Source organism: Excalfactoria chinensis, chromosome 1 (assembly GCF_039878825.1).
Source record: "Excalfactoria chinensis isolate bCotChi1 chromosome 1, bCotChi1.hap2, whole genome shotgun sequence".
NCBI lineage: Eukaryota > Metazoa > Chordata > Aves > Galliformes > Phasianidae > Excalfactoria > Excalfactoria chinensis.
Window position 1 is genome coordinate 42383857 of NC_092825.1, and position 25787 is coordinate 42409643.

Sequence of the window (25787 nt, forward strand, 5' to 3'; positions counted from 1 at the left end):
AATTGAGACAACAGCTCAATCTGTGACAACGGTCTACAATAAAAAGCAGACCAATGTGTTTTCAATGGTATGCTTTACATGAATCTATGTCATTTCTACAGATGTAGGTGGCAAGGTTAAATCTAACAAATCGCGGTACAAAGACTAACTGCGGTATTAATTTAATTGCACTGTACCACGCCCTGGACAAGTCCACAAATACAGGCATTACATCCATGCTTGTTGGCTCTCCCTCAATATTCTCCGAGGTTTCCATTTCAACCCTTTTAACCTCTGAACTTCTAATTTCCGATACTAACGGGGTATTGGCCCTTCCCTTGCGAAAATAAATAAGTAATTCTGATTAGAGAACCATTAGATCTTGACTAAGACTGTACACAGCCTGAGGTGTGACTGATGACACACAGCAATCTGGATCTGCTCTAAATGAGAAGGGAAAATAAACCTCTAACCTGCCAGGCCAATTGCTGGGTGCTTTTCAGAATAAAACGTATTTATACAAGTAAAATAACGTGTAAAAAGCAAATTAAATTTGGTGTTCCTTAACCTTTGGGCATTTGACTTTACAGCTTATAGTTTTAATAAAATAACTCGATATAACTTTGTTTTATATAACCTTTATATTCCATGGTTTTCAGTTGCGACATTGCACACATTGCTGTGCTTCTGGGCTGGGTTTTTGCAGGATCCCACGGTCACAATGAAAGCATCAGGGCGTCAGGGGAGGTGCAGATGGGCTATGAGGGAAAATGAGTTTTGCTGCACAGGCTGCGCAGGGCGGGGGTGGAGTCACCGTCCCCGGAGGTGAACGATGAACCCGTCAATGCGGCGCTGAGGGACACGGTCAGTGGGCACGGTGGGATGGGCTGACAAAAAGATTAGCGGCCTTTTCCAGTATTCGTGATTCTAAGGCCGGATCGTAAGGAAGGCGTGCGGAGCAGCGGACCAAAAGGCCGGACCTTTTGTCTACCTCAGCTCCTGAAGCGCTATCGTCACACACACAACCGCACGCAGGCTGCCCGCCGTCCCGGCCTGCAGGTGCACCCCGCAGGGACATCACGGCACAACCCCAACGCCAGAGGGCGGAGCCGCTCCCTCAGGGCAGCGGGGCTCCGACCGGAGAACCCCTCAGCCCGCCGCGTTCCCGTCAGCCCAGCCCGCGGCGCTCAACGCTCGCCCCGGCTCCGCCCACTCCGGGGCAGCCGCCGCTCCGCTCCGTCCCCGCGGGTGACTAAGCACGCCGCCGTGACCGCCGCTTTACCTTCCCTCCCTCCCTCCGCCCCGCCCGCCGCTGCCCGCCCTCTTCTCCTGGCTCCCTCCCCTCGCTGCGCTTGCGCGGTGCTGCGCGGCGCGCGCGGGCGCAGGAATGTGCGTTCCAGTTAAATAGTGGGCGCAGGGGCGGCCGCCGCGGCGCTCGGGCGCGGGGCGGCGGCTCTCGGCCGGGCCGGAGCGAGCGGGGCGGTGCGGAGCCTCCATGGCGCGGCGCGGCCGCTGGGGCGGTCGCAGCGGTGCGGCGCGGCTGTGACAGGCGGCTGGGGCCGGCCTTTTTTCCCGCCCCGGCGCTTAGCGGGGCCCTCGGCGAGCGGAGAGCGGTGTCCCGGGGCGCTCGGAGAGGAGCCGTGGCGGCCGGCGGCTGCCGGCGGGTCACCGCCTCTATGATGAAATTTAAGCCGAACCAGACGCGGACGTACGACCGGGAGGGCTACAAGAAGCGGGCGGCGTGCCTCTGCTTCCGCAGCGAGCGGGAGGACGAGGTGAGCCCGGCACGTGGGGCGGGGGGGGGCGGGAGCCGAGCCCCGGGCAGAGCGGGTCGGCGGGAGCCGGGCGGGGCTCCGCGGCCCTTTGTCTCGGCGCGGAACGAACCGCCGCGCGTGGCCGTCCCCGCTCCGCGGGAGGAGGCGGCGGTGTCGGCTTGGAGCGGGCGCGGCTCTCGCCCACCATCTTGGGGCTGCGGGGCGCAGGCCCACGTGCGCGGGGCGGCGGCGCCTCCTTTGTGCACGCCGGCCCCGGGCGGCGCCCCGCGTAATGGCGGCCCGATGCGGGACGGGGCCGCGGGCTGCGGGCATGGCGTCCGACCGCGGGGCTCCGCGGGACGGGGGGGGGGCGCGGCCCTCCCTGCGGGGTGGGAAGGAGCTTAACGCCGTCCCGCCTCGCGGCCGGCTTCTGAGGGTTTTATTCGTTATTTTTCCGTCGTCGGGGGCAGCGCGGTGCGGTGTTGCGGCAGAATCGGGAGATGGCAACAGCGCTGCCCTATATCCCAGCCAAGGTCAATGGCACCGGCCGTTATCTGCGAACTTCGCTGATGGATGCGTTGCACAATGAGTCTCCGTGCTGTCTGGAAGCACACTGTGTCCCGGCTTTCGTTCTCCTCTTAATTTTTTAATGCCTTTAAGTACGTCGGTTCTGGCTTGCGTTTGTTCTCCGTTCCCCGTAGGCTGGGAGGAGCTATCGCCCTGTGCCGCCTGTCAGTGAGGCACGTGTGCTGCGGGGCCCTGAGCGCCCGGCGGGGAGAGGCCGCACCTCCCTGCGCTGAGCGGTGCCTCCGGGAATCAACCCGAGGGGCGTTGTGCCTTGTTATCCCGTGCGTGCTGTCAGTACAGCCTCAGGAACGCGCCGAGTGGGCTTTGCTGGGTGTTCTAAAGGAGAATGGTGCCCGGCAGGAATCCTGCCAGCTCCTGCTGTGCTGCGTAAGAATGGCAGTGCTCAGAAGTGCTGTGGGGTGTTGCGGGTGGAACACCTGCACGGCTGGTGCAGGCTGGGCTTGGCGCTGCCAAGCAGATGTGTTGTTGGATGGTATGAATGGGATAAGTTGGGTTCAGGGCGTACATCAAATGTGTGGTAACAGCGTTGTCTTCTGATGAGTTGCTTCCTGAAAAGCAGTGGTCATGTGCTAACCTGGTTCAGATGCTTCCCAAGTGCCAGTTCTACCACCTCAGTGCACACCCTGTGCTTCAGTTTATTGTGACTGCTGTTTGTGATTGACTTGTATCACCAGCTGTGTGCCTCAGCTGGATGACAAAGATGTGCTTGTGATGTTCTTGAATGCTGTTCTTTAAATACACTTTTTTATGTAGGTCTACTTGAAATGCATATCATAGAATCATAGAATTACCCCGGTTGGAAAAGACCTCGAAGATCATCAAGTCTAACCAAGACCTAACCGTAGTACCCTAACTCTAACAACCCTCTGCTAACTCTAACAACCCTCTGTCTTCTGTGCTTCCTTTTCTGTTCTCTGGAAAGAGAGTTTTCAGCTCACCTGTCTCTCCAGGGCGCTGCAGGCAGGGGAGCTTCTGCACCAGAGGAACTACAAAGGCAGTGGTACGTGGGTATCGACTGCGGTCTTCTCATATAAACTGAAGAATTAGTCAGCCCTTCAACTTTGCCTTGACTCTGTAAATGGTTGCTTCGTGTCCAGGTGTCTGTGCTTCACCTAGTTTTATTTCCTCCTTTCTAGTACTTTGACTTGACGTTTTCATAGACAGCAGCCATTCCCTGACAATGTTTTGATGGACTTTGAAGTCTTAGAACCGCCTCTTTTTCCACGATTCCATTTCTTTCATCTCCTTTAGTTTGCTACTGTTATTTCTTGAATGTGGGCAACAGGGTTGTTTTGAGTAGAATCCCAAAGCATTGTGCAGATGGTTACTAATACTTCTGTCTGCATATCACAGAAAAAACTACGGCAGATCCCATCTTTATAATGACTTGCAAAGCTGTTGTGTACTCATCCCGTGATTAGAGGCGATATAAGATACTCAGGTTGTTTCCACTCATGATACTTGCAATGGAGCAAAAGTTCTTCCTGCATTTTGGATTCACCACACATTCTTCTTAACCAGTAGCCATTTTAATTGTGCAATTTCAGGATATCAACAGGGGGACTTGTGCTATTTATAGAGGCTTAAAGATTTCAGTAATAGATTTTCATGGTTGTCCTCAGTGAAAACGTCTACTATATAAAACAATATATCTGTCATCAGTCTTGCTGCAGGGTCTGCTTATGGCTTTTTGGTGTGTTCCTTACCCATTTTGATCTTGTTATGCTGCCTTCATAGTCTTACTGAAGCCCACTTTACAATTGAGTTTTATGGGTAATGGAGGGACGTAACAATTGAAAAACGTCTGGTAACAAAGAATGATAAACAAAGTGAAGGGAAATGCATTACTTTCCTGTTTCTTCATTCAAAACATCGGTGGGCCTTAGGGTAGCTGTGAGGCCAGGGTGAGTCTGGTAGTCCTTGCAGACAGCTGGGAGCAGTCACTGAGCTCCTGCTGTCTGGCTGCAGCACTGTCCATTCGAGTTACCAACAGTTCTTGCTGCCAGGTTTGAGAAAAGCCACTTCTCTGTGGTGTTAGGGGGTGGAAATGGGGCTGTAACCTATCAAATGCTTCTGCTTTGTCTGTAGAGCTGGCATTGCAGAATGAAGCATGCGCTTGCAGGACAGCTGATGTGTGTGCAAATAGCTGCACCGCTGCAAAAATCCTCCATTCTTGCATCATCTTTCAAAGGACCCTGTGTGTGTCAGTTTGCTGGCATAGCCAGTTTTATCTTAGATTTTTGTAAACATCGTGCTGTAATATTTCATGGTTTAAAGCAAACAAAAAAACAACAACAAAAAAAACCACCCTGGAAACCTAAATAGCCAAGTATTGTTGCCAGTTGCTTTGGAGTGTTTTAAAAGAACATCTCTTAGACTGCTGTCTTTAAAGTGAAGCCTGTTTTGGTCACTTCATTGCCATCATCTGGGCTGAGAGAACAGGATAACTGGACATCAGATTAGGTGCTGAGTTCTGCCATTCTTAAAGTGAAACAGTGGTTGCAGGCACTGTCTGCCATTTGTATGAAAGAAATTGCTGGAAATGAAGCAGGAGAAATCCCATGAAAAATGAAGCAAGGCTTTGCAGGCGTGAAATGTGGGGGCTGTGAACGGCATCTTTGCGCAGCAAGAAGCTGGTAGGTGTATGCTTAAGGCTGATTGGTATTCAGCAGGCTGGGATGGGCTGGCATATTTGTGCGTGAGGAAATGCAGGTCTCTTGTGTGTGGCTCAGATATGCGGACGGCGCCTCAAGGATGAGTAGCAAGAGAGTCTCTTGCAGTGCCACAAGAGCTGGTGGCTTCCCCAGTTGGAATTGCCTCTTTGTTGAACACTGGCTTTGCACAGAGTGCTGCTGCTGGCTTAGGTTTGGGCCAGAGGGTAGATGAGGAAATGCTCACTTCTTAGAATGGAGAACGAGACCAGGATGGCAAGTAGTAAATGCATTTTCTAGTCACTTAAAAGAACCAGAACAAGTTAATTTTTATTCTATCAGTTGCATGTTATACAAATAAACAAGCAGTTATTTTTAAATACTTTGAATGTGAAACTTGAGTGTGTTCTAATTATTTTGGCATCTACAAGCACTCATTTACATAATTAAATATAATATTGAAAGCTCTAATTCAATGATCAACTGGGCAGTTATTACTGTCAGATCTAAAAAGTAGCTTTATATGAATTGTTAGCAAAAATTGAAGACAAAAGACCCGTTTTCAGTTTTCTTATTTTGCTGGTCATTGTTTTATAAGAGATGAAAATAGATGGGAATGGTTTCCTTGTACTTCTGAGACAGTGGTGAATATTGTCACTTAAAGGAAATGTAGATTTACTTGTTTTTGTTACTGCCTTCTAACTTCACTTAAAAACACTAGGGTTCTGATATTGTGTAACCTTATCCTTAGACTTTTATTTCTTTGGCTGTAGAACATCAAGATTTAGGAAACTGGCGTTGAAACCTACCTTGGTCCTCATGATAGTTATTTTGCTGCTTAAATAATGCTCTGAGTATGTTTAAAACTATAGCACAGTGCTCTTCAGTTTTCTGAAACCAAAGTGTATATCCACTTTGCCTTGACATTGGGATCCATTCTGTTGAACTGCAACCACTTGGCAGCAGTGGAAGCCTGAAAGCTGTGCAAAGCCCTGGGAGCTGAGCTGACAGTTATGGGAGGAAGCTCCTGTCCTCCCATGTGCCTCTTTAGATGTTGAAGCCAGTCAGCCACGAGCTATTTCTTAAGGGAAAACCTGGAGTACGATTTTCAATACCCATGGTATTTCTTGCTGGTGCCAGAATGAATGTGTTTAATGAGTGGATGGTTGCTCACACAGGGCTGAAGAGAGAAGGAAACAAAGCTGTACCTGCCAGACACATATGGAATAAAGCCTAGTTTGTTTTGCCATGGTTAAAAGTTGACTTTCTGAATTAATAACAGTTGTGTAGGCACTCAAGAGACTACCTTTTTCAGCATATGTGCACCAAGTTGACTTTAAGAATTTAAGTTGGTAGCTAAACTTGCCTTTGAATTGCCACAGTTCTGTGGTACACCAATTTCAATGCTGTCATTACTGTTATTACAAAATAACAGTGGCAACTTCATGCATACCTATGTATGTATCCATAAAGATGTTATATACACATACATCTCTCGATGGGATTTTCATCGATATTTTCAGTATCTTTTACAGATTTGAGTTCAGTGTTGACACTTAGATGTGTATATTTTTTTTGTCTTGTTGTGGAATGCTTTCAAAGTTTATTTTAATGAGGCGTGGCATTCTCCATTTACTCCAGCTTGAAGAAAGATGTGTTGGCTTTGGCCAGGCATTGACTTCATGGAACTCTACAGCCTGATCTAGTGCTAAAGCACTTCAGTGGTCCTGTAAATTAAACATTTTGAAATCAATTTTGTCTCAAAGATGTATGGTTTTGTGTTGTGTTTGGATGGGAGGGGCAGTTCAAAGTATCTTAAATAGAACAAAGGCCTAAAGCTAACTGGTACGTGTCAAGAAGTAACCTTGCCATGTCTTTACCTACGGCTGAGTGGGTTCTCAAAGTCTTGGAGCTCTTGCTTCTTGAAAATTACTTGGAAGCTGATCCCTCGGTCAGATGGATTATGTTGCTGAGTAACCAGGAAAGCTGAGTTCAGCTGCTCCAGATTAGGCTGGAGTTTCAAGTTGCAAAGAAATGGGCAGCAAGATGAGGTCTGGCTGTTGTGCCACTTCCGGGTGACATGTTGTCTTCCTTGGTTTGTGTTGACCAGCAGAAGAGGGAAAGGCTGCCCTGTAAAATGAATTGGGATCTGACTGAGCCTGGGAGTTGAAGTTGACTTCCATTGGTGTTCTGAGGACGTTTCCTGGACTGTCTGCAGGGCTTTATGTGGCCAGGAATCTTACCTTGTTACTCAGCTGAGTGCAAGATATTCATCCCTTATTGCACCTAAGTCCTGTCAAATCTGCTTTGCAGGAACATAGCAAAGCTCAGAAGGAGACCTAAAGTTATAGGTGACACCAGTGCTTGTTGACGTGAGGAAATGTGTTATTGCTGAAGCACTGCTGTAACACGGGGCTGCTGTGCCTGATATGAGCACTTTAGGCTAAGAACAGAACAAAGTACTTCAAATAGTTGGAGGAAGGGACTTCTGATTCAGTATAACAAGAAGTTGCCTCAATATGTGGTTTCATGTAAAGGAGAATTTATGGGATAATGGAGTTTGATTTGCGAGTTAAGGCAAAACCTTCCCTGAATAAGGCTGATCTCCATATTGCCATATAGCTTAAAATCATAAGATCTCAAAAGTCATTTACAGAAGTGACTTTGAAGTATTGAAAAATGTCTGTGTCTATTATTTATTCATAGTTCAACTTTTGAATGTCAGTGAAGTTGCACTGATACCTGACTATTGTGTCAGTGATTTGGTCAGTGATCCATGCATAAAGTTAGGAGTGTTATTTCAGACTTCACTGTTGTATGGACCAGACTTGAGTTTTCGGGGTTGCTTTCAAGATGCTATGCTCAAATTCCCCAGCCCCAAGGTAAGTATACTGCTAGTTATTATGCCATTTCTTTGCTCCTCCGTCACTTTCTATTCATTTCAACCAAATCTTTTTAAACCTGCCATAATTGTGCATACTGCTTTCCTTTTATTGTTTTTTTTCTTATTGTAAATTAATTTGTTAAAGGCTCTTGAATTTCAGTTGATCTGAGATGGGGTAGGTGGAGACATATGTTCCTGCCCTGGTTTGTGCTGTGTTGACCTTTGTATGGCTGCATAGCTGTCAGCTTCCTGAACTCAAAGCCTGAGGGAAAGGGGGGGGGGTGAATAAAGATGGTATAGCCTTGACTTGAATTCATTTTTAAATGTTTGACAAGGTTTTGATTTTTTTTCTACCACAATATAATAATTTTGGGAATGATTACAGTATAGATGAGAATTATAAGCAAGCAGCCTATGGCAAATATTGTCAGGAAGGCAGAAGTATATCCCTTACTAAATGCTGTCTGAATGGCATTGCAGTAGCAAGTTGTGAAGGTCCACTGCATGTTTCAACTTCCTGGAGTCCAGGGTGAGATATTCTGGAGCATGGATACCATGGCAGCCTATGGGAGGACTGAGAAACTATTTCAGAACTACCGAAATGAGGCAAGGATTCTTCAAATAATTAAAGAGCATCAGATGAATGGAATCTCTGACTACAATAACTTGAGCTGTAACTTGATATGTAGACCTTCTACATACAGGGAGAATCCTACAAATATGATACAAACGTCTCTTCTAATGTTAGCAAAAGTAAGAGATGCTTTTCCTTGCTCCTCAGTAATGTTCTTGTGTTGGAGCACTCAAATAAGTTCCCTGGTACTTCTGAGGAAGCTCCTGGGTGGATAAACAAGTGGAGGTCAGGTTTTTTTGGGGAAATAGTAAAATATTTCCTGTTTGTTTCTACCCAAGCATCTGCTGATGGCCGCGTTTAAATAGATGATAGGGCTTGGCTGACCCTTTTGGCTGTATTTGGCTTCAGTCACCTTTGACTCTTCCAAGTAATTGTGGCTGGCAGAATGACCACATAGCCTGGACTTTTCCATGATGAGTGTGCTAGGTTAGATGATATTAATTTCTAAAAAAGTGAGTTCTGATGTTTTCTTACAACAGGATCGGAAACTTTTCCTTCAAAAATATATTTCTGGCAGTTCTGAGAACACAAAGTACTTCTCTTTCCTGTACCAGCATTCTGAAATTGTTTCATACCTGAGAGGTACCTCTTGTTGGAGCATAGGGAAAAACTGGGAGAACAAGTTTACAGTTTCTGCATGTTTTCATGGGTACTCAGCTACATAGAGCTTGGGATCTGTGTTCCTTTTCCATGTACCTGCCTTATTCTTACCTTATGCATACAGGGTTGTGTCTGTGTGCTCTGGGCTGCACATGCTCAACATGTGTTTGGAGTCAAGGGATTGACTTGTTTTTCCCCTCCTGAAAGCTGTTCCTTTCAAACTGTCAGTCCTACTGCGTACAGGATGAACAAAGGGCTAACATAGCTGATCCTGTCAGGCAGTTGAAATAGCAAGCTGGGCGTACGACTTTGGTGTAAGTGATGGGAGAAAACAGGGTGTACAGTGAGGAAGAGAAGAACAGACGTGGTTAGACTGGAAGGAGAGAGCCTACAAAGGATGTGTTATGGCAACTTGTGTGGAACCCTTTCATCTGCAAGTATGTTTCTTGATTTTTTTTTTTCATTCTTGCAACTAATATATCCACTGTGGGAAGATATGCGTCTTCTAGTCTGTTTACACTAGCTTCTGCTGCTTCCTCTTCCATCACTTCAAGTCATAGGAAATTGTGCTTTGAAGTCAAGGAATCCAGCTGTGTGAGTTTGCTTGTTCTGTCTAGCAGCCTTCAGCCTTAGCCTTGGTTTGTTCTTTTTAATGTAAGCTATTTTTAATCCAATTATTTCTGTAAGTTACAATGCCCTTCAGTCAAAGAATACACAAAACCATGATACTTCATGAAAATGTAAGGAGAAATAGCCTGGGGTTGCAATCTGTATTATTCTGGGCAGTTGTTTTAATTCTGTGGAATATATATCGCTGCCAACTTTCACATGTTTCTTTTGACTGAGGAACTTTAAGCAGGCCAAAACTTTGGCATCTTCTAGAACTTTGAGTTGTTTATCTGTAAGTTTAACATTTATAGCGAGCAAGTCCCATGATGCCACATGCTCTGTAGTTACCTTTGGTTTTTTGGTTAACCATCTCTTGGTTGAGCATACTGATAGCTGCTTATTACAAGTAGGTTGGCAAGCAGTTCTTCTTCCTTGCTATGTGCAAAGGTCATTGCTATTCCTGGACTTGAAAACAAGGTAAAAACGTGGTTAGTAAGACTTAGTGGAGGAATCCTTCGTTTTCTTCTCTTCATTGAACTCTGCCACTTTACTGCCTCACTTGACAGATGAGAAACAATAGTTCTACCATAGTCTTTGGTGTAAGGTAACCCTAAGAAATATAGCCAGGCAAACAGATTGGATACCATTGCTCTTTTAAAGAAGAGAAGCAATTGTCAATAAAGCTTTGAGAGAAATGAGAGAGACAGTGATTAGTGTCAAATAGTATGATTAAAAAGTAATCTCGATCCTTTGAGTTCCGGGAACCTTCCTTTGTATTCAGAGGTACGGGATACAGATTTCTCTGCATAGGAAGTGATTGTTAGAACATACAAGGTAAAATCTGGTGTTCACAGGCTATTTAAAAATCAGGTTGTGTTAGATTCTGTAGTCTTTATTTTCAGCAGGGTGTTACTGTCTGCCTGATGATTACCCTACTCAAGAGACAGGATGTTCAGGTGACCTGGATCTGTTCTCCTGTTTTGCACCTCTTACATTAAGGGAAAATTAATTGATGGCTCTTTGCTGCCAGTCTTGCACCTTTTCTGCCAAGTGAGTGCATTTTGAAGCAGCCAGAGCTTTCTGGTGCATTCGTTAAGTGCTCTGTGTAGTTATTCCAGTACCGTGAGGTCTGTCTCAGTTACAGATAGAAATGCCTGAAAATTAAACCCTGTATGGAATCAACCAACCAGGCCAGGAAGGGCACGATTGCTTGCTACCATAACTGAAAGGTGATATGGGATGCTCTTCAGCCTTACCATCCAATCTTACAGTTGGTAGTAAGCAACTCTCAGTGCTGTGTAGAAATTCAGTACCACAAGAGTGTACTGTTGCTAGCATCCCCCAGGGTGGATATTTCTGGTGGGAGGGAAAAGTTGTGTGTTTGAAAGTCCCAAGGATATGATTCAGTGTGGTCTCTTAGATTCAGATTATAAAAGCAGTAGGATAACAGAAAGCACAGAAGCAATGGTGCTTGAGAAGGTACTTTGGTTGCAAGGTTAGTAGGGAGTTGGGAATTTGCTATAATGCACTCTTAGGTGGTAGTACTTCTGAGTACATGTACAGCTCTGAAGCTTATCAAGTAGAGTGGTGTATTTTAATGTTGATTAGGTGCTAGATGCATGTGCTTCTGCTTTTTAAAAGGGTAATCTAAAATGAATAGGCATACAAACCCAACAGACTATTGATTGGGTTAGCAGTGGTCAACAACTGTATATAAAGGCATAAAACATTCCTGACTTTATGCTGTGCTGCCAGGATCAGCAACTCGATTTATCCCTTCATAGTAATTAAGAATTTTATGTCTAGCATAACTAAACAGTGAGTGCTGATTAAAACTATTCTATTAAGCTGGGAATGATTTAATGTGAGATAATCATCCTTTTGTTCATCACTGTTGCTAGCTTTCACATGACTCCAGTGAGCATGAGTTTGATCAGCAGAAAATAACGTGGTGCTTATGTCTGGGATCCCAGAGATGTATTCATAAACTCAATATTTACAGTTGGGCTTTATGTGCTGTCACCATCCTCTTTGTAGTGATATAGATGTTCCAACAACGTGTTTATAAACCTGCTTACAACTACAGTAGAGCTGTGTATCTGTCAGTATCAAAGGATACTAGTCAACAAAGACCTGATAAAGATCAAGTTCAATGTTCCTTTTGCTGATATAAGGTAAATAGCTAAAATATTTGAGTCGACTGAAAATCCAAGCATGTAAATCATGTATTTTGAATGATTTTTGTACTGAGTGATGGTCTCTGTTGTGTTCCTCACTTAGCATAGGAAAAATTGGTGGGACCTGGTACTGTGGAGTCCTTAAGAGCAAAAAGCCTCCTGGAATTAATGTTATAGTGAGCAGATATTTGTCACAGGGCTTATCTAGGCATGCTTCAATATGCTCCTATGTTGTGTTTGCAAAGATGGTCATAGTTACACTGCCTAGTTTCTTTAGGTGAACCTATACCGTATTTCTTGAGTGCTGAAGGGACAACATAAAGGTGATGTGCATATCCCTGTTATGCCTATAACAGAATTTGTTGTTCCTTTTAATTAAGCAGAAGGTGAGTTCAGAGACAGGCAGTTTGTGAGGACAGAAGAGTCATTTGAGTCATTTGCCAGCAGGCAACAGTTAAATCTTTCAGCTAAGGTCCTTGTTGCAAATGTTGTCTCGGGTTTTAAAGATGCAAGTATCAATCCAGTCCCAAGTGTTGATTCCTGAACACTTGTCCTGTGACTTCAGTGTGGTGTCAGTGTTGCCTAGAACATGCAGTGTTCATCTAGGCAGTGATGGCTGTGGTTGGACTTGATGATTTTTGAGGTCTTTTCCAACCTGAGTAATTCTATGATTCTATTATGTATCTGAAGTACGTCTTACTTGCAGCATGTCTTAGAAGGAACACTATTCATCTGTGTAGTCTTGAATCAAGATACCATTTTTGTGGTCATCTACTGCAGGCTAATGTAGAAGTGGGACATCCTCATCCTTAGTATGTTGCTGTATGCGTTAATTGTACAACCAGGTGGCATACAAGTATTAAAAAAATGCATAATAATGTCACTTAAAATCTGCTAATGAATTTAGGAGTCGTTTAAAATTCAGTGTGTTCCAGTTTATCTTCTTAGAGAAGTGTTAGAAGAAACCAAATTGAATAAGAGCCAATGAAGTGCTCTTTAATTGAGTTATGCAATATTGTAAGCTTACTGTGCTAATATCACACCTCAGTTAATGAAATGAAGCTTATTTAAGACCAAAAATTATAGATATTTTGAGAAGGCCAGATCTTTAGCCAGAATATCCCATTTCATGTGAGTTAGCTTGTGTGTGATGATTATCTCTTCATTTTTACCACCTGTTCAGTGATCTCAGGGCTTGGTATTCTTGGTATTGAGATGTCTTGCTGTATGTCTTCATTCTTATGCACACCATATTATGTACTTTCCATACTGTATCCAGGCATCTAAAGAAGGTGTATCTATGAAATAACTGTGTCTTGACTTTGTATTAAAAAAGCTGATGTTAATTTTTTACTTTTTTGCTGATTGTGGTTGTAAGTGCTTTTTATAGCTCCTGGATACCTGCCGTTTTATTTTTGAAGCCTATAATCTATATATCCAAGTGAATAAGTGTGCGATGGAAAAAGCAGATGGTACCAAGATTCCTGAGTTAAAAGCTATATTTAACAGTCATTTGCATTATTTGTAGGTGCTGTTAGTAAGCAGTAGCCGATACCCAGATCAGTGGATTGTACCAGGTGGAGGAATGGAACCAGAAGAGGAACCTGGAGGAGCAGCTGTCAGAGAGGTGTATGAAGAGGTAACAAAAAATTCCAACTACTTCATTGTGGGATGGCTGAGGTAGGGAAGGAAAAGGACCTTTGGAGGTCACCCTCCAATCCTTGCTCAAGCAGAGCCACCTAGAGCCTGTTGTCCAGGATCATATCCAGATGGCTCTTGAATATCTCCAGGGTGGGGGGAACTGAGCATTCTCTCAGCAACTTGTTGCATTGTACAGGAAGTGCAAGGTTTTACAGAAAGCTGGTATGTGCTAGAAAGGGAGTGAAGTACAGAACATCCAATGTTGAACAGCTTCGTCATTTTTGATTAGCTGTACTACCTGGTGCTTTAGTTTGCGTACCCTTAAGACTCCTAGCTTTGTTGTGTGGGCACGAGAACCTGATATAAATGTAGCTTGCTTGAAATTTCCTTGCCTTTTGGTGTCAGAATGAATTCTGTGTGCTCTAATTTGTTGACTCTTTCTCATCTTATGTGAGGAACAGACCAATTTGCTATTCAGTGCTCTTAGCAACCCTCATGCAGCAAGATTTAAGCATAAATAAGCCTTGCTGATTCAAGGTTGTCACAGATTTTCTTGCTGTGTTCAGTTTTGTTGTAGGGGCCAGTTTTGAACTGCCCAAGATGAATTCAGACAACTGCTCCTGTATTTATAAAAGTAAAGAAGACTGCTGTAAGGCAGTCAAGCCCTATTTGAAGGGGGCAAAGATCCAGCCTTCTCTGCAGGAAAGGCAGTAGAGGAACCTCTAGGGAAAATCCTGATGCTTTCCCACATCATAATATATTGTAGAAGTTGTCCGGGGGTTCACCAGAAATACCAGTGGTCAGGCTTCTGTTTACAGACAGTGCTGACACAGAGCCGTCAGGTTAATGCCATAGCAAAGTGGTGTAGCTGTGAGTTGGGACATGGAGGCTGGTATTTAGGGTTTTTTCTATGTGTGCTTCTGCTCTGAGAATAGTCTGAAGAGGTCACGGCCTTCCTCGCACATCTCTGCAGTGCTGCCTCAAAAGAGGAGCGAAGTTTGGGAGTGTGAGGCTGGGATAGTAAAGGAGTAGGTGTGCTGCACACAGTGCCCAGACGTGGAAAACTTTGTGGCTGCTTCATACAGACAGTAACAATTTGGCTGCTCCTGACTTTTTATGCTTCTGGAATTGCTTTCAGATCATCAGGAAAAGAAAAAAATATATAGTAAATAGTGAAAAATGAGAATGCCAGCTCTGTTCTTTGACGTGGTCCTTCCATAGCAGAGTTTTGCCCTTGGTTCTACTTCTTTGTCGGGGCAAAGCAAGACTTTCCCATACATCACTCTCTACAACAACCTGAAAGGAGGTTGTACTGAGGAGGTGAGGGTCAGCCTCTTCTCCCAGGTAACTATCAAGACAAGAGGGAATGGCCTCAAATTGCACCAGTGGAGATTCAGGTTGAATATTAGGAAAAATTTCTTCTCAGAAGGAGTGGTTGGGCAGAGGCACAGGCTGCTTAGGGGGGTGGTGGAGTCACCGTCCCTGGAGGTGTTCCAGAGCTGTGAGGATGTGGCACTGAGGGACGTGGTCAGTGGGCACGGTGGGGATGGGCTGGTGGTTGGGCTGTGAGTGATCATAGAGGTCTTTTCCAACCTTATGATTCTGTGGTGGTGGTCCCGGTCAGGAACTGTATCACTCTTAAATGATTGTTCCTTGGCTTCTTCACTGTGCATTCTTGTCCTAGTAGGAAAAGTGGAATGAATGAGAGAGCCATGTAAAAATGAAGTTGCAATCTACTAGGCAAATCCATAGGAAAAAGCAGGATACTGTGTGTAGAAAAACGAGCACATCTGCAACATACAGATTCAGGTGTGAATTTAAAAAAACAAAGCAGTCTTGTACCTGATGAAATTTGACATTTCCTCATTTGAAATACTGCTGAAGTCAAAATGCTCAGTAGAAGCCTTCATGATAGAAAAGTGACTAAAGAAAATGGTGGTATTACCAGTATTTATATGCCACTAAAGTAGCTTTCCTGGAGCTAAAGAACCCAGCAGCTCTAAAGCTCTTACGGCAATGGCTACACTTTTTTTTTAATGGTATTGCAGAAAGGCACGACCTGCTAGCCATGTTTGGCTCTTGGCTGTGCTTCTAAGTACATAAAGGCTTTTCATAAGTCAGGGGTTTCAACAACAAAAATTATTTGGAGATGCTTATTCAACAGCTTGAGGATTTTCAGCATTTCACAGAATCACAGAATGGTTTGGGTTGGAAGATACCCTTAAGACCATGTAGTTCCAACCCCCTGCTACAGGCAGGGACACCTCCCTCTAGACCAGGTTGCTCACATTCCCATCGAGCCTGACCTTGAACACTTCCAGGGAGGAGGCATCCACAGCCTCGCTGGGCATCCTGTTCCAGTGTCTCACCCTCACGGCAATGAATTTCTTCCTGATATCTAGACTAAATCTACCCTCTTCCAGTTTAAAGCCATTTCCCTTGATCCCGTCACTACATGCCCTCATAAAAGGCCCTCCCCAGCTTTCCTGTAGACTCCCTTCACATACTGGGAGGCCATTTTATAATGAACATTAAAAGTTCATGACCCAAAACAAAACACAATTAAACTACAGGCTGAATCCTGTGTGCTGATACAAGACTGCAAGGAAAAGCACCATTCTTAATGAACGCTGCAGTGGTTCTTCAGGGTTTTTACTTGAGCCATGGAAATTCACACTAACCATTTTAGAGATGGATGTCCTTTCTATTTTTACACTAAGGTCAATGTCACCTGGCAAGCTGGTTACAGTACAGTGAAGTGAACTGTTAAGAGTTTTGTGAATGAATAAACTTCAAAGCAGGCACACTGGCACTCCTTTGAACCGTGTTTCTTCAGTACTGGGTCATGCACAAACTAACCGTCGGCATCCATTAATTTATTAAAAGAGAGACACTGATAGCAGGTGTTGTAAGGGCTGTTCCTAGTGGTAGGAGCGCTGGTAGCTCACAGTGTGTTAGCCCATTGGCTCTAAATATCCCCTGGTTTCCCACAAAAAGTGGTGTATTTAAAACGATCTTTGTTTTTAAAACCCAAACAAAGGACAAATGCAGTCAAAGCTACGTGCACTGCAGTTCCTCCATAGTCAGACTCTGAGTCACTCCTGTTGTTTTTTTGTCTTTGAGCTCTGTTCATGTTCATGTTGTGGGGTTTTCTTCCAGTAAATAAAGTTTAGTATGAATTATTCTTTCTATTCTTTCTTTCCGATCCACTAGTGTGGTTACGTAGAATAAACTGAACTGTTGTTTTGTGGGTTACAGTAGTTAAGGTAACTTGTCAGTTTCTTTAGGTACAAGCTTTTACAAACCTGAAACTAGGATATCAAAATGAAGTTACAGTGCAAAGCAGTCCCTGAAGGCTACTACTACACCTTGCTTAAATGCAGAGCTGCTTTGTCAGTGAAGTTGAAGCTTAGTCTTCAGTTGGGTGGCATGATAGCTGGAAATGGGAATGGCTTGCACATGTGGTATTCAAAGGGAAATCTGACATGTGAAGGGGGTGAGATGATTGTCTGGCCTCTCCAAAGGAAGGAGTATCCTCCCTCTGCCTTTTCTTCCATCTCACACAAAAAACAGTAAGACTCTTCCTCTGTTTCTGGTTAGTGTATTGAAATGTTAGCCATAAGACATGCCGTTTCCTCTCTGACCTGTGGAAATACAGCTCCCTGAGAAGAAGAGGCTGATTCTGGTTAATCTGCTGCAACCATAGAAGTACCAGTATTGTTATCGAAGACCTATTGCAAGAAATAGAAGGATCTGCTCCAGCAAGTAGCTAATACTACGTTGGTTCATTAAAAAACAAAAAGCAACAACAGAAAAACCCTTTTAAATGAGATTGTACAATGGTACAGTGAAACCCTTTTAAGTTCTAAAAGTATGCAGGAAAGAGCAGGAATAGCCTTTTTTCATGGCTGCAGCCATTCTGTCCAACAGATCCCACAGTTGAAATGACTTTTAAATGTTGCAGATTTTAAGCAGCTTTCTCTGCTAGTAGACTGTTAGCCTGAAAGTTCCAGCAGGACTCTTGCTCCATCTACAGGAAATAGAAGGCAAGCCTGATTGCATCTCTGCAGTGCTGCATTGGGATCTGCTAGCATTGAATCCTCCAGGCCAGAAGGGCTGAGGGATGAAGCAGTTTGTATTCCTTCCTGTGGCTCCATTTAGACTAGCATTACAGCATATCTAAAGTGCAGGTGTGAGAAGTCACTTTGTAGTGCTCATAGACTGACAACAGTTTGTTTGCTAAAAGAAAGGTGGTTTTTTTGAGGTTTTCTCTTGGAGTTGAGCATCTCACTCAGCTGCTGGATTTTGCTGAATTGTTGTACAGCTGTTGTGGGCTCACAATGGCTAAAGAAGAAAGGCAAAAGTGTTCACTCCCCAAAACTTACCATTGCACTGGGTTACGAGCTCAAAATCCGCGATGTGGGAACTTTATTGGATGTTCCAGGAAGGAGCTGGATCTTGTCTCGGTCCTCGAGGACTCGGTTGTGACAGATTTTGAAGGTACCATGTTAAGAACCTGGAGAAATTGTTTAGGTTAGGAAAAGCACTCGAGTTTTCAAGTGGCCTTCAGCTTAATGGTACTTCTTAAATAATGGCTGCTGTTACTCAGCTGAGGTGAGAGTGGCTTATCTTGAGAGAAAAACCACAGGGCTCCAGCCACTGCCTTCTGTACTTTGGATGTAAAAGCTTTGAAAGATGGTCCTGTCTGCAGAAATGATGCCCCATTTTGGAAGCACGTGTCTTTGCCTAGAGAATGACTTGGGATCGGGGAGAGAAATCACATCTGATGACATCTGGTTACACAAAAGCTTTTGTTGTTCAATTCAGAATCACTCGGTCGAGTATCTGTTTAGACCGCTCTGATTGGAGTGAAGGCAGAACAGAGAAGCTGTTAAAATCAAACAGACTCCACGTGGCCATAGTGACATTGACGAAAAGTTCAGGCTGAATCTGGGGTACTAAGAAATGGGGGGAAACTGAAGAACGCATGAAGCAAGCTGTAAGGGTGTCTACAGCTCTGCTTTAGCTTCAAGTCTAGTTCTTGCTCTAGATAAGCAAAAGACTGAGATGCAGAGCAGACTTCTTTAATCAAAACTGCCTAATAAATGACATTAGCCATCTGCTTCCTTTTAAAAGAAAGACACGGAGCATTCACTTGTGAGATGCTGATTAGGCTTACTGCTGAAGCCTGCCCAGTTGCCTGTCAGAGCTGCACACAAGAATGTAAATAACATCCATATGGCCTTTTTACTTAAAGGCATCGGTAACTTTGGTTAAAGCTGGAAACCAAGACTGAAGGCTAGAAAATGTCATCTTAGCACTCAGAAGCCCAGTCTTAAATATCAGTTACACAAGGAGGCAAAATCTAAATATGGCTTTATCTACCAGTAGGCTACACATGCGTTCCACTGAGACATGAACACGCTCGGATTTATTTGGGATAGGTGGATGATCACAAATAACAGCTGTTGGAGGAAGTATTGTGTGTTACTTTTGTGGTAACCAACCCTGGAGCCTCACAGGGATATCATGACTGCCTTAACTATGCGAAAAAACCTGTGACAGGTGCATTCATATGGGGCTTATGTAAAGGCTTGGAACAGTACTAAATGTGGAAGTTAGAAATGCTGTGCAGTTTGGGGAATATACATTTGGTTGTAATTTTGCACACCCCAAGCCATGCTTTTCTTATGGAAACTAGCATGTGTGAATTGATTGTGCTCCAAGAGCCACTTGGTTCCTAGTAGTTCAGTTAGTTGCTGTATTGTGAGGAATTGGAGTCCTCAGAGTTTCTGTAAGGAATAGTGATGGAGTTCTAATGATCCTGTCTGTATGTTGACCTGTATGCTAGAACTTTTAGCCTGTTTACTTTCTTGCTTGTTTTTTCAGCATTGGTTGTATATGCAGCACTGTAATTAAAACCTGTGTTAAATAATTGCTTAAATAATCCTAATAAGAAAGAAAAAGTAATTCACGTATACTGATACTACAGTATTTTGACTTGTTAAGTTATAATGCATGTGTTAATGCTTCTTTTCCTGCCTGTTTTGTAGGCTGGTGTAAAGGGGAAGCTAGGCAGACTGCTCGGGATATTTGAGGTGAGCTATTTCTTTCGCTTTGCAAAGACAGCTTTTGTTTGGGTTTGGTTCCGTTATTTGCTTTTTGTTGGTGTTGGTTTGAGTTGATAACCTGCAGGAAGCAACTTCCATGTGACAGAGTCAGACTTCAGTTGTACTTGGCTGTAATGTCGCAGTGCAGCTTTAATCGCTGCTGGAAGATGCACGAGACAGATGTTGTTCTTTAACCGCCATGTAATGTGTGCAGGTTTGAGTAAGGAAAGGCTTAGAGCCTTTCTAGAAAGAATGGAAGTAAAAAGTGAAACCGTGTGCACTGACAGCCTTCAAACCCGCCTGTCTTTTTGAGTCCAGTAAAACAAAGCTTTCAAATACCAGGTTTCCATACATGAGTACATGTGGTTAGCAGTGAGAATGAGAGCCAGTTTTGCTGGCAGGTATTTTCTATGGTAAGTAACTTGTGATGTTACAGTTGTGGGATGTCTGTAATGTCAACAACTCTTTTCTTGCTGTGAATTAAAACCTCTGCTTCTAACATTCAAGCAGAACCAGGATCGGAAGCATAGGACGTACGTTTATGTTCTCACCGTCACAGAAATACTGGAAGACTGGGAGGATTCTGTTAATATAGGTAAATGCATTCTCTCTCCTCATATGCTACACTTAAGATGATGTAGTTAGTGAATAATTTCACTTTCTGAAATGGTTCTTGTAATTCTGGTTAAAAAAAATTCCAATTTTCTGTGAAGTGAAATTATTAGAAACAATGATGCTGCTCTTCCAGCACGTGTAACTGGAGCTGCTTCCATGGGTTGTGTTACTCGGCTGCTATTCCAGTTAGGCACTCTAAATACTAAGATGGAATCGATTTTGTTGTTAGTTACCGGTACGACTCCTAATTGTTAGGCTGAATTTTATACCAGTAGGTTTTTTTTCTTTAAAACGTAGGATATTTTGCTCTATGGTATCTTTTCAAAACGATCTGTGTGGAAAGTTTCGATGATGTTTTTTCTTTTGCCCCTGATTCTCTTACAAAAAATAACTGTGATCACCAGTGTGTGTTTCTGCTTTAAGCCTATTCTTTGATACTGCTGGTGCTGACCTTATGGAGACACCTACTCCTGTTTGTGCACCTTCCAGTTAGTGCTTGAAAGACACAGTGTATTTATCCCGCTGAAATCCTATTAATTGGTATCAAGATTCACATCCTGCCTGGATCAGTGCTTTACCCTTTTTCAGGAGCTGGTGCTTTAAGCAATGTTAACATCCATAAGCTCATGACATTACCATGTTGTTGAGTAGCACACAGCTTGTAAGGACATCTTCCTAACTTTGCTCAGTGTGTTTAATGAGAGTGAATATATTGCATGCCAGCATCCCTGTAGAGCAACACTGACTGTCCATTGCTTTAAAGGATCAATATGGGGGGGTAGTTTTGTTACTCCTCAGGCTCAAAGTGTGCAGGGACCCTGAGGGCAGCGCTGCTCCATCTCTGCTCAGCACAGGAACCATCCAGCAAGGGCTGCTGCTGACCATCTGCTTTTCAGAGCACCTCTGGGGGTGACATTGTAGGAACGCTGTATTGAGTCACTTAAATAACGACCCCTTCCTGTAAGGCCTAAATGAGCAGTCCCATGAGCTCCTGCCCACCATCTGCTTTATCGTGAACTGTTTTGGCAGGCTTAAGCGAGTCTCTTGTGCTCCTCCATTCTCTTCATGTCGTCTCACTGTGCTGTCTGACAACTTGAACTTCCCGAAGTAACTGAGATGCAATTGATCAGGTAGCAACCAGTGGTGCTGTTAAACGTCTGTAACTTTTGTTTTTCTTTGTGGATTGTGCTCCTTCAGGAAGGAAAAGAGAATGGTTTAAAGTAGAAGATGCGATCAAGGTCCTTCAGTGCCACAAGCCTGTTCATGCAGAGTACTTGGAAAAACTGAAACTGAGCTGTTCGCCCACGAATGGAAACTCTGTGGTTCCCCCTCTCCCAGATAATAATTCCCTGTATGTCACTTCTGCACAGACTTCTGGGTTGCCCTCTACTGTGAGATAAACGTTTGGATTACCTTTCTATTCATGTCATCGCAAGGGGAGACTTCTTTGATTACATGCAGGCACCCATATAACTGTCAGTTCTAAGTGAAATACGTGAATGTGTCGTTAACGTCAAGTTTCTTTGGGCGCATCTTTCCTTTTTAACAATGTAAAATAGTATTTCAGCAAACCAAAGCCATAGATGGATTTTTTTAAGATGCCTTAGTAGGCCATTTTTAAAGAATGAAACTTGAGTACATAAATTTCCATATCTGCTTAAATAAAATATGCATCTCAGTGGTGTTCAGCTTATTTAAGACTTGTCAGTAGTTCTGCAAGAGTACTTGCTTGGAGAAAAGCTTGAGCAGCTCGTCCTACGGTAAACTCCTGTTGGGTATCCACAAATGAAGTGCTGAGAACTGAAGGCCGCACTGTTTGGGGAGATGAAGGCAGAGAATGTGTAAGTGTGATTACAGCCAAGCTCTCTAACCCACATTTGAGAGCCAAGGATACCAACACTAAGCGCTGTTTGCCTCAGTCATCCGAAAAGTTGCTTTGTCCTACACAACCTTCACATAAGGTAGGACTAGAGCAGGGACAGTAACTCTGCCTTGCAGTTACCAAACCCATTTGCTATACTTTGGTTATTTGTCAACCAATGAACTGTCAGAAGATGTATGTGAAGGGTGTTGGAGTTTCCTCCCTCAGCCTCTTTTTCCTTTCAGCATTGTGGTGCACATTTTGCTCACAGTGCAATTACACAGCAGGATCCAAACCCTGCTAACCTCCAGTGGACAGGCGTCTTCTGCCATGTTCACGCAGTCTGTTGATTAAAAATGCTTGAAGGAAAATGAGGCTTAGTCCATGGGCATCCTTTAAGGTTAATGAAGCATGTGTTGAGGTGTTGTGCCCAGTGGGAGCTGGTTGTGCTACTTCTTAGGCCTTGGAAACAGGTAGGTTGATATGCTGGTGGAGGAATAATAGTCCCTCGTCTTATTCAGAAGGTGTGCTGAAAGCCCTGCATTAAAGTTAGCTCTTTAATACTTGAGTTTTACTGCTTTAACATCAGTTGCTCTAGCATTTTGTAATTAACAGCTGGCCTTCTGGTGAAACTCACCTGGAATAAATGAGGTGCAGCTGACAACTGCTCTCTGCTTTGTTCTTTGTCCTCGTCTTCAGCCAAGAAGATGAAACCTAAACCCACTGTAGGTCTTAATACGCTTCTACCATAGGATTATTCTTCCCGTGTATGTGTGTGTGTGTGTATATGGCTTTCTTTTAAGGAACACGATCCAATTCATATGAACACCTTAATTCTGCATTTCTTCTAGGATCTAAGCCTGACTGTCCTCTCCAGCCAGTCAAAGCAGAGGCTGAGGTAAAGTGTTACCTCACGTGTGAAGTTTATTCTGGGTATAGCTCATTCTCTACACAGCATTTGAACCTTTGTAAATAGTCCAAATAGTAAATAGTGAGTGTAAAATGGAAAATAAATGTAATTTAAGCCTTTTGTTACTCAATACACAAATGGTTAACTTCTACTTTTTTAACACAAATTGTGTAAAATGCTGCTATAAATTAAACTTTTTTGTGCTGTTACACTTTTTTAGGGGAAAAGAAATGTTGTTGCCAGAAGTTACTCCTTAGAAAACCAACCTTGTGCCATATGTAAATGCAGTGGAACTACTAGGGAGACAGATGTTCTGATCTCTTAATGCTGCTCTCTTTGAAGAGGTATAAATGCTGCTGACAAGAGGGTGTGAGCCGCAAAGCTGAAGACTTCCAGAATGGTGGGTGGGGCTTTTCTACCCCTGCGTGTCCTATTCCAGATTGCATCCAGAATGGGAAAGAACACGGCTCTGTTCAGGCACATTGTAGCACAGAAGTTCTGCAGGCAGCTTATCCTTGCCTTCAGTCATGAGGTGAGGGGCTGAACTCAGTGGTTTCCAAAGCAGGGGCATGCTAGGCTACAAAGCAAAGGGTGGAACTGAGCATATTCAGGTATGTTCAGTGTTTGTTACAACTGCCCCTATTGTGTGATAGTACCTCCGGCTCTAAAGTTGCCTTGCAAAGAGTGACAAATTCAGCTTGTTGGGCACTTACCTTTTGCTCCCCTTTTTGTTCAGTAGTCATTTGAACGCTTCAAATTGAGCAAACTTGTATAGGCTTTCTTGTAACAAGATTCTATAGAAGACGTGAGAGCTAAAACAAGAATTCAGAGCTCAAGTCCTTATTCCTAAGACTGCTTCTGTCTCAGTTTCCAATTCTTGGAATGAAACCAATCCAAGCTTGTATGAGATTTAGTGGTAATGCATGATCTTATTTTGTAACTCTTGAATTATGTATTTGATAATAATGTAAAAAAATGTACAGTATTGCCGTTGCTAACAAACTCAGAGTCGATTGCCTATAAATATTTTGGTTATTTTTTTGGTCACACACATTTGAGCTGTTCAGTAACGCCAGGTGGATTTTTGAAGCAGCATTCACGGTATAAACCCTCTTCAGTCTCCGTGCAGCCTTCAGAAGGGAACCCTGCGATGTTTAGTTTGACTTCCAGTCCCTCTCGGAGATGAATGTTCTGTGAATTGGGCGAATCTGATGGTGCAGGTAAATTGAAAGTGCTTCAGTTGTGCTTAAAGAAAACCGCTCTAGTGAAGGAGCGGTGGGTCTGCCTTCAGCTGTAACACAGTCTGACCCTAAGGGAAACGGAAAGCCTTCTCATTTTCCACACATCTCTATTTAGATGGTCCAAAACTGCTGACCTCAAAAAGCTGAGTTTGGGCCACTGCTTCCTGTGTTAAGTTGTGGCATTAGAGCGGTAGCAAAGAGAAACAGCCTTAAAGTTTAAAAACACGCAGAGCCTGGAGTAAGTGGAATAATCTGCTCTTAAACACCAAGAGAAGCACTGAAGGACTGCACAGAGGCTGCTGAAGTGGAATATCTTATTTTGGTGCTTACTGCACCCTGTGTTAACCTTTCAACGTGCTGTAAAAAAAGACAAGAAACAAGAGGAGGCAAACACTTGGTTTACTTACTGCCACGGTTTGTGAAGTGAAAACTGAAGGGAGGGGTGGGGGGTGCAAAATAAGTTGTAAACATTTTGATCTGTTTGCATGGATTTTCTTTTGAGATTGATGTAAGAATTTTGACTTTTTATATTTGAGGAATACCAAAATAAACTCTAAATTAGTCCTGTGGATGATGGAGTCGTTCCACCTCAAGTGCTGCAGCCCAACACCGTGTGAGACTTGCATCCCATTTAAAATGTACATATGTGAGTTTCATCTGTTTTCCTTATTCCAAGCAACTCAACTTGGAGCTGTAACAACAACTGCCGTCTCCCTGCATGTGGCACAGAGAGGGGCAGGAGCTGAGCCTTACCTCAAAGAGGGCACACACTGGGCATCCCTCTGCCCTTCACAGCTAGTTGAGGAGCAGAGGCTGCTGAGACTGGTACCTGGCCAGCTGCTTCCTGCCTGATGGCCCATGCTGAACTGCCCCAGCTCTCAGCAACAGCACAGGTTTCCCATTAACGTTCCCTCAGTATCTGTTCCTCACTTATTCTAGTGACAGTGTTAAGCAGTGCATGCAGAAGAGCACTATCTCCTCCCTATCACTTACCTGTGGCCTGGCCCCGGTACAGCCACAGAGCCTTCGTAACAAGAGTTTTTTTGCTCCATACCTGCATTCTGCCTGTACTGTGAGCAAAACCATCGTTGAACACAGCAGGTTACCAAACATTCAGGGCAACTGAAAGTACTGGTAGGGTCATTGGTTCACTGTATGATGTTCTTTAAGACAAACCTGCCTTTACAGCATGGAATGTAAGACCACAACCACCCTTCATCCTGTGGGGAGCGTTCAGCTGTTTCCACTGCCATCAGATACCTGCTCCAAGCTGTTCCTGCAGGCTTTGACAGGAAAGGTGGTGATATGTGGCAATGAAATCAATTCCAGCAGACATTATTAGCTACACTCACGCTGTAACATGGCTTAGCAGCGCTTCATACATCTGCCAATTGGACTGCGCTGTAGTGTCCAAATCAGGCATTGCTACAGTAGAAGTCTTGGGCTAAAGAAGGCAGATGGAAGACGAAACTGAGCCTGTGCACCACTGCAGGCCTCCAATGGCTGCGGGACCAAAGTGCCACTCTTTCCTCC

At 43.9% G+C, this 25787-nt stretch overlaps 1 protein-coding gene across 2 annotated transcripts; it reads left to right on the forward strand.

Annotated features, from left to right (window-relative positions):
* Positions 1–1324: 1324 nt before the first annotated feature.
* Positions 1325–24823, forward strand: NUDT4 (nudix hydrolase 4). 2 transcript variants are annotated; one of them, XM_072348833.1, is made up of 5 exons: positions 1325–1754; positions 13405–13515; positions 19571–19615; positions 20135–20222; positions 21440–24823. In XM_072348833.1, exons 1-5 carry the CDS (start codon positions 1656–1658, stop codon positions 21640–21642), a joined length of 546 nt encoding a protein of 181 aa, XP_072204934.1. In that variant the 5' UTR covers positions 1325–1655; the 3' UTR covers positions 21643–24823. The 2 variants fall into 2 exon arrangements, with proteins under 2 accessions (XP_072204934.1, XP_072204924.1); XM_072348823.1 differs by having other exon boundaries at positions 1515–1754; positions 20138–20222.
* The last annotated feature ends 964 nt before the right edge of the window (positions 24824–25787 follow it).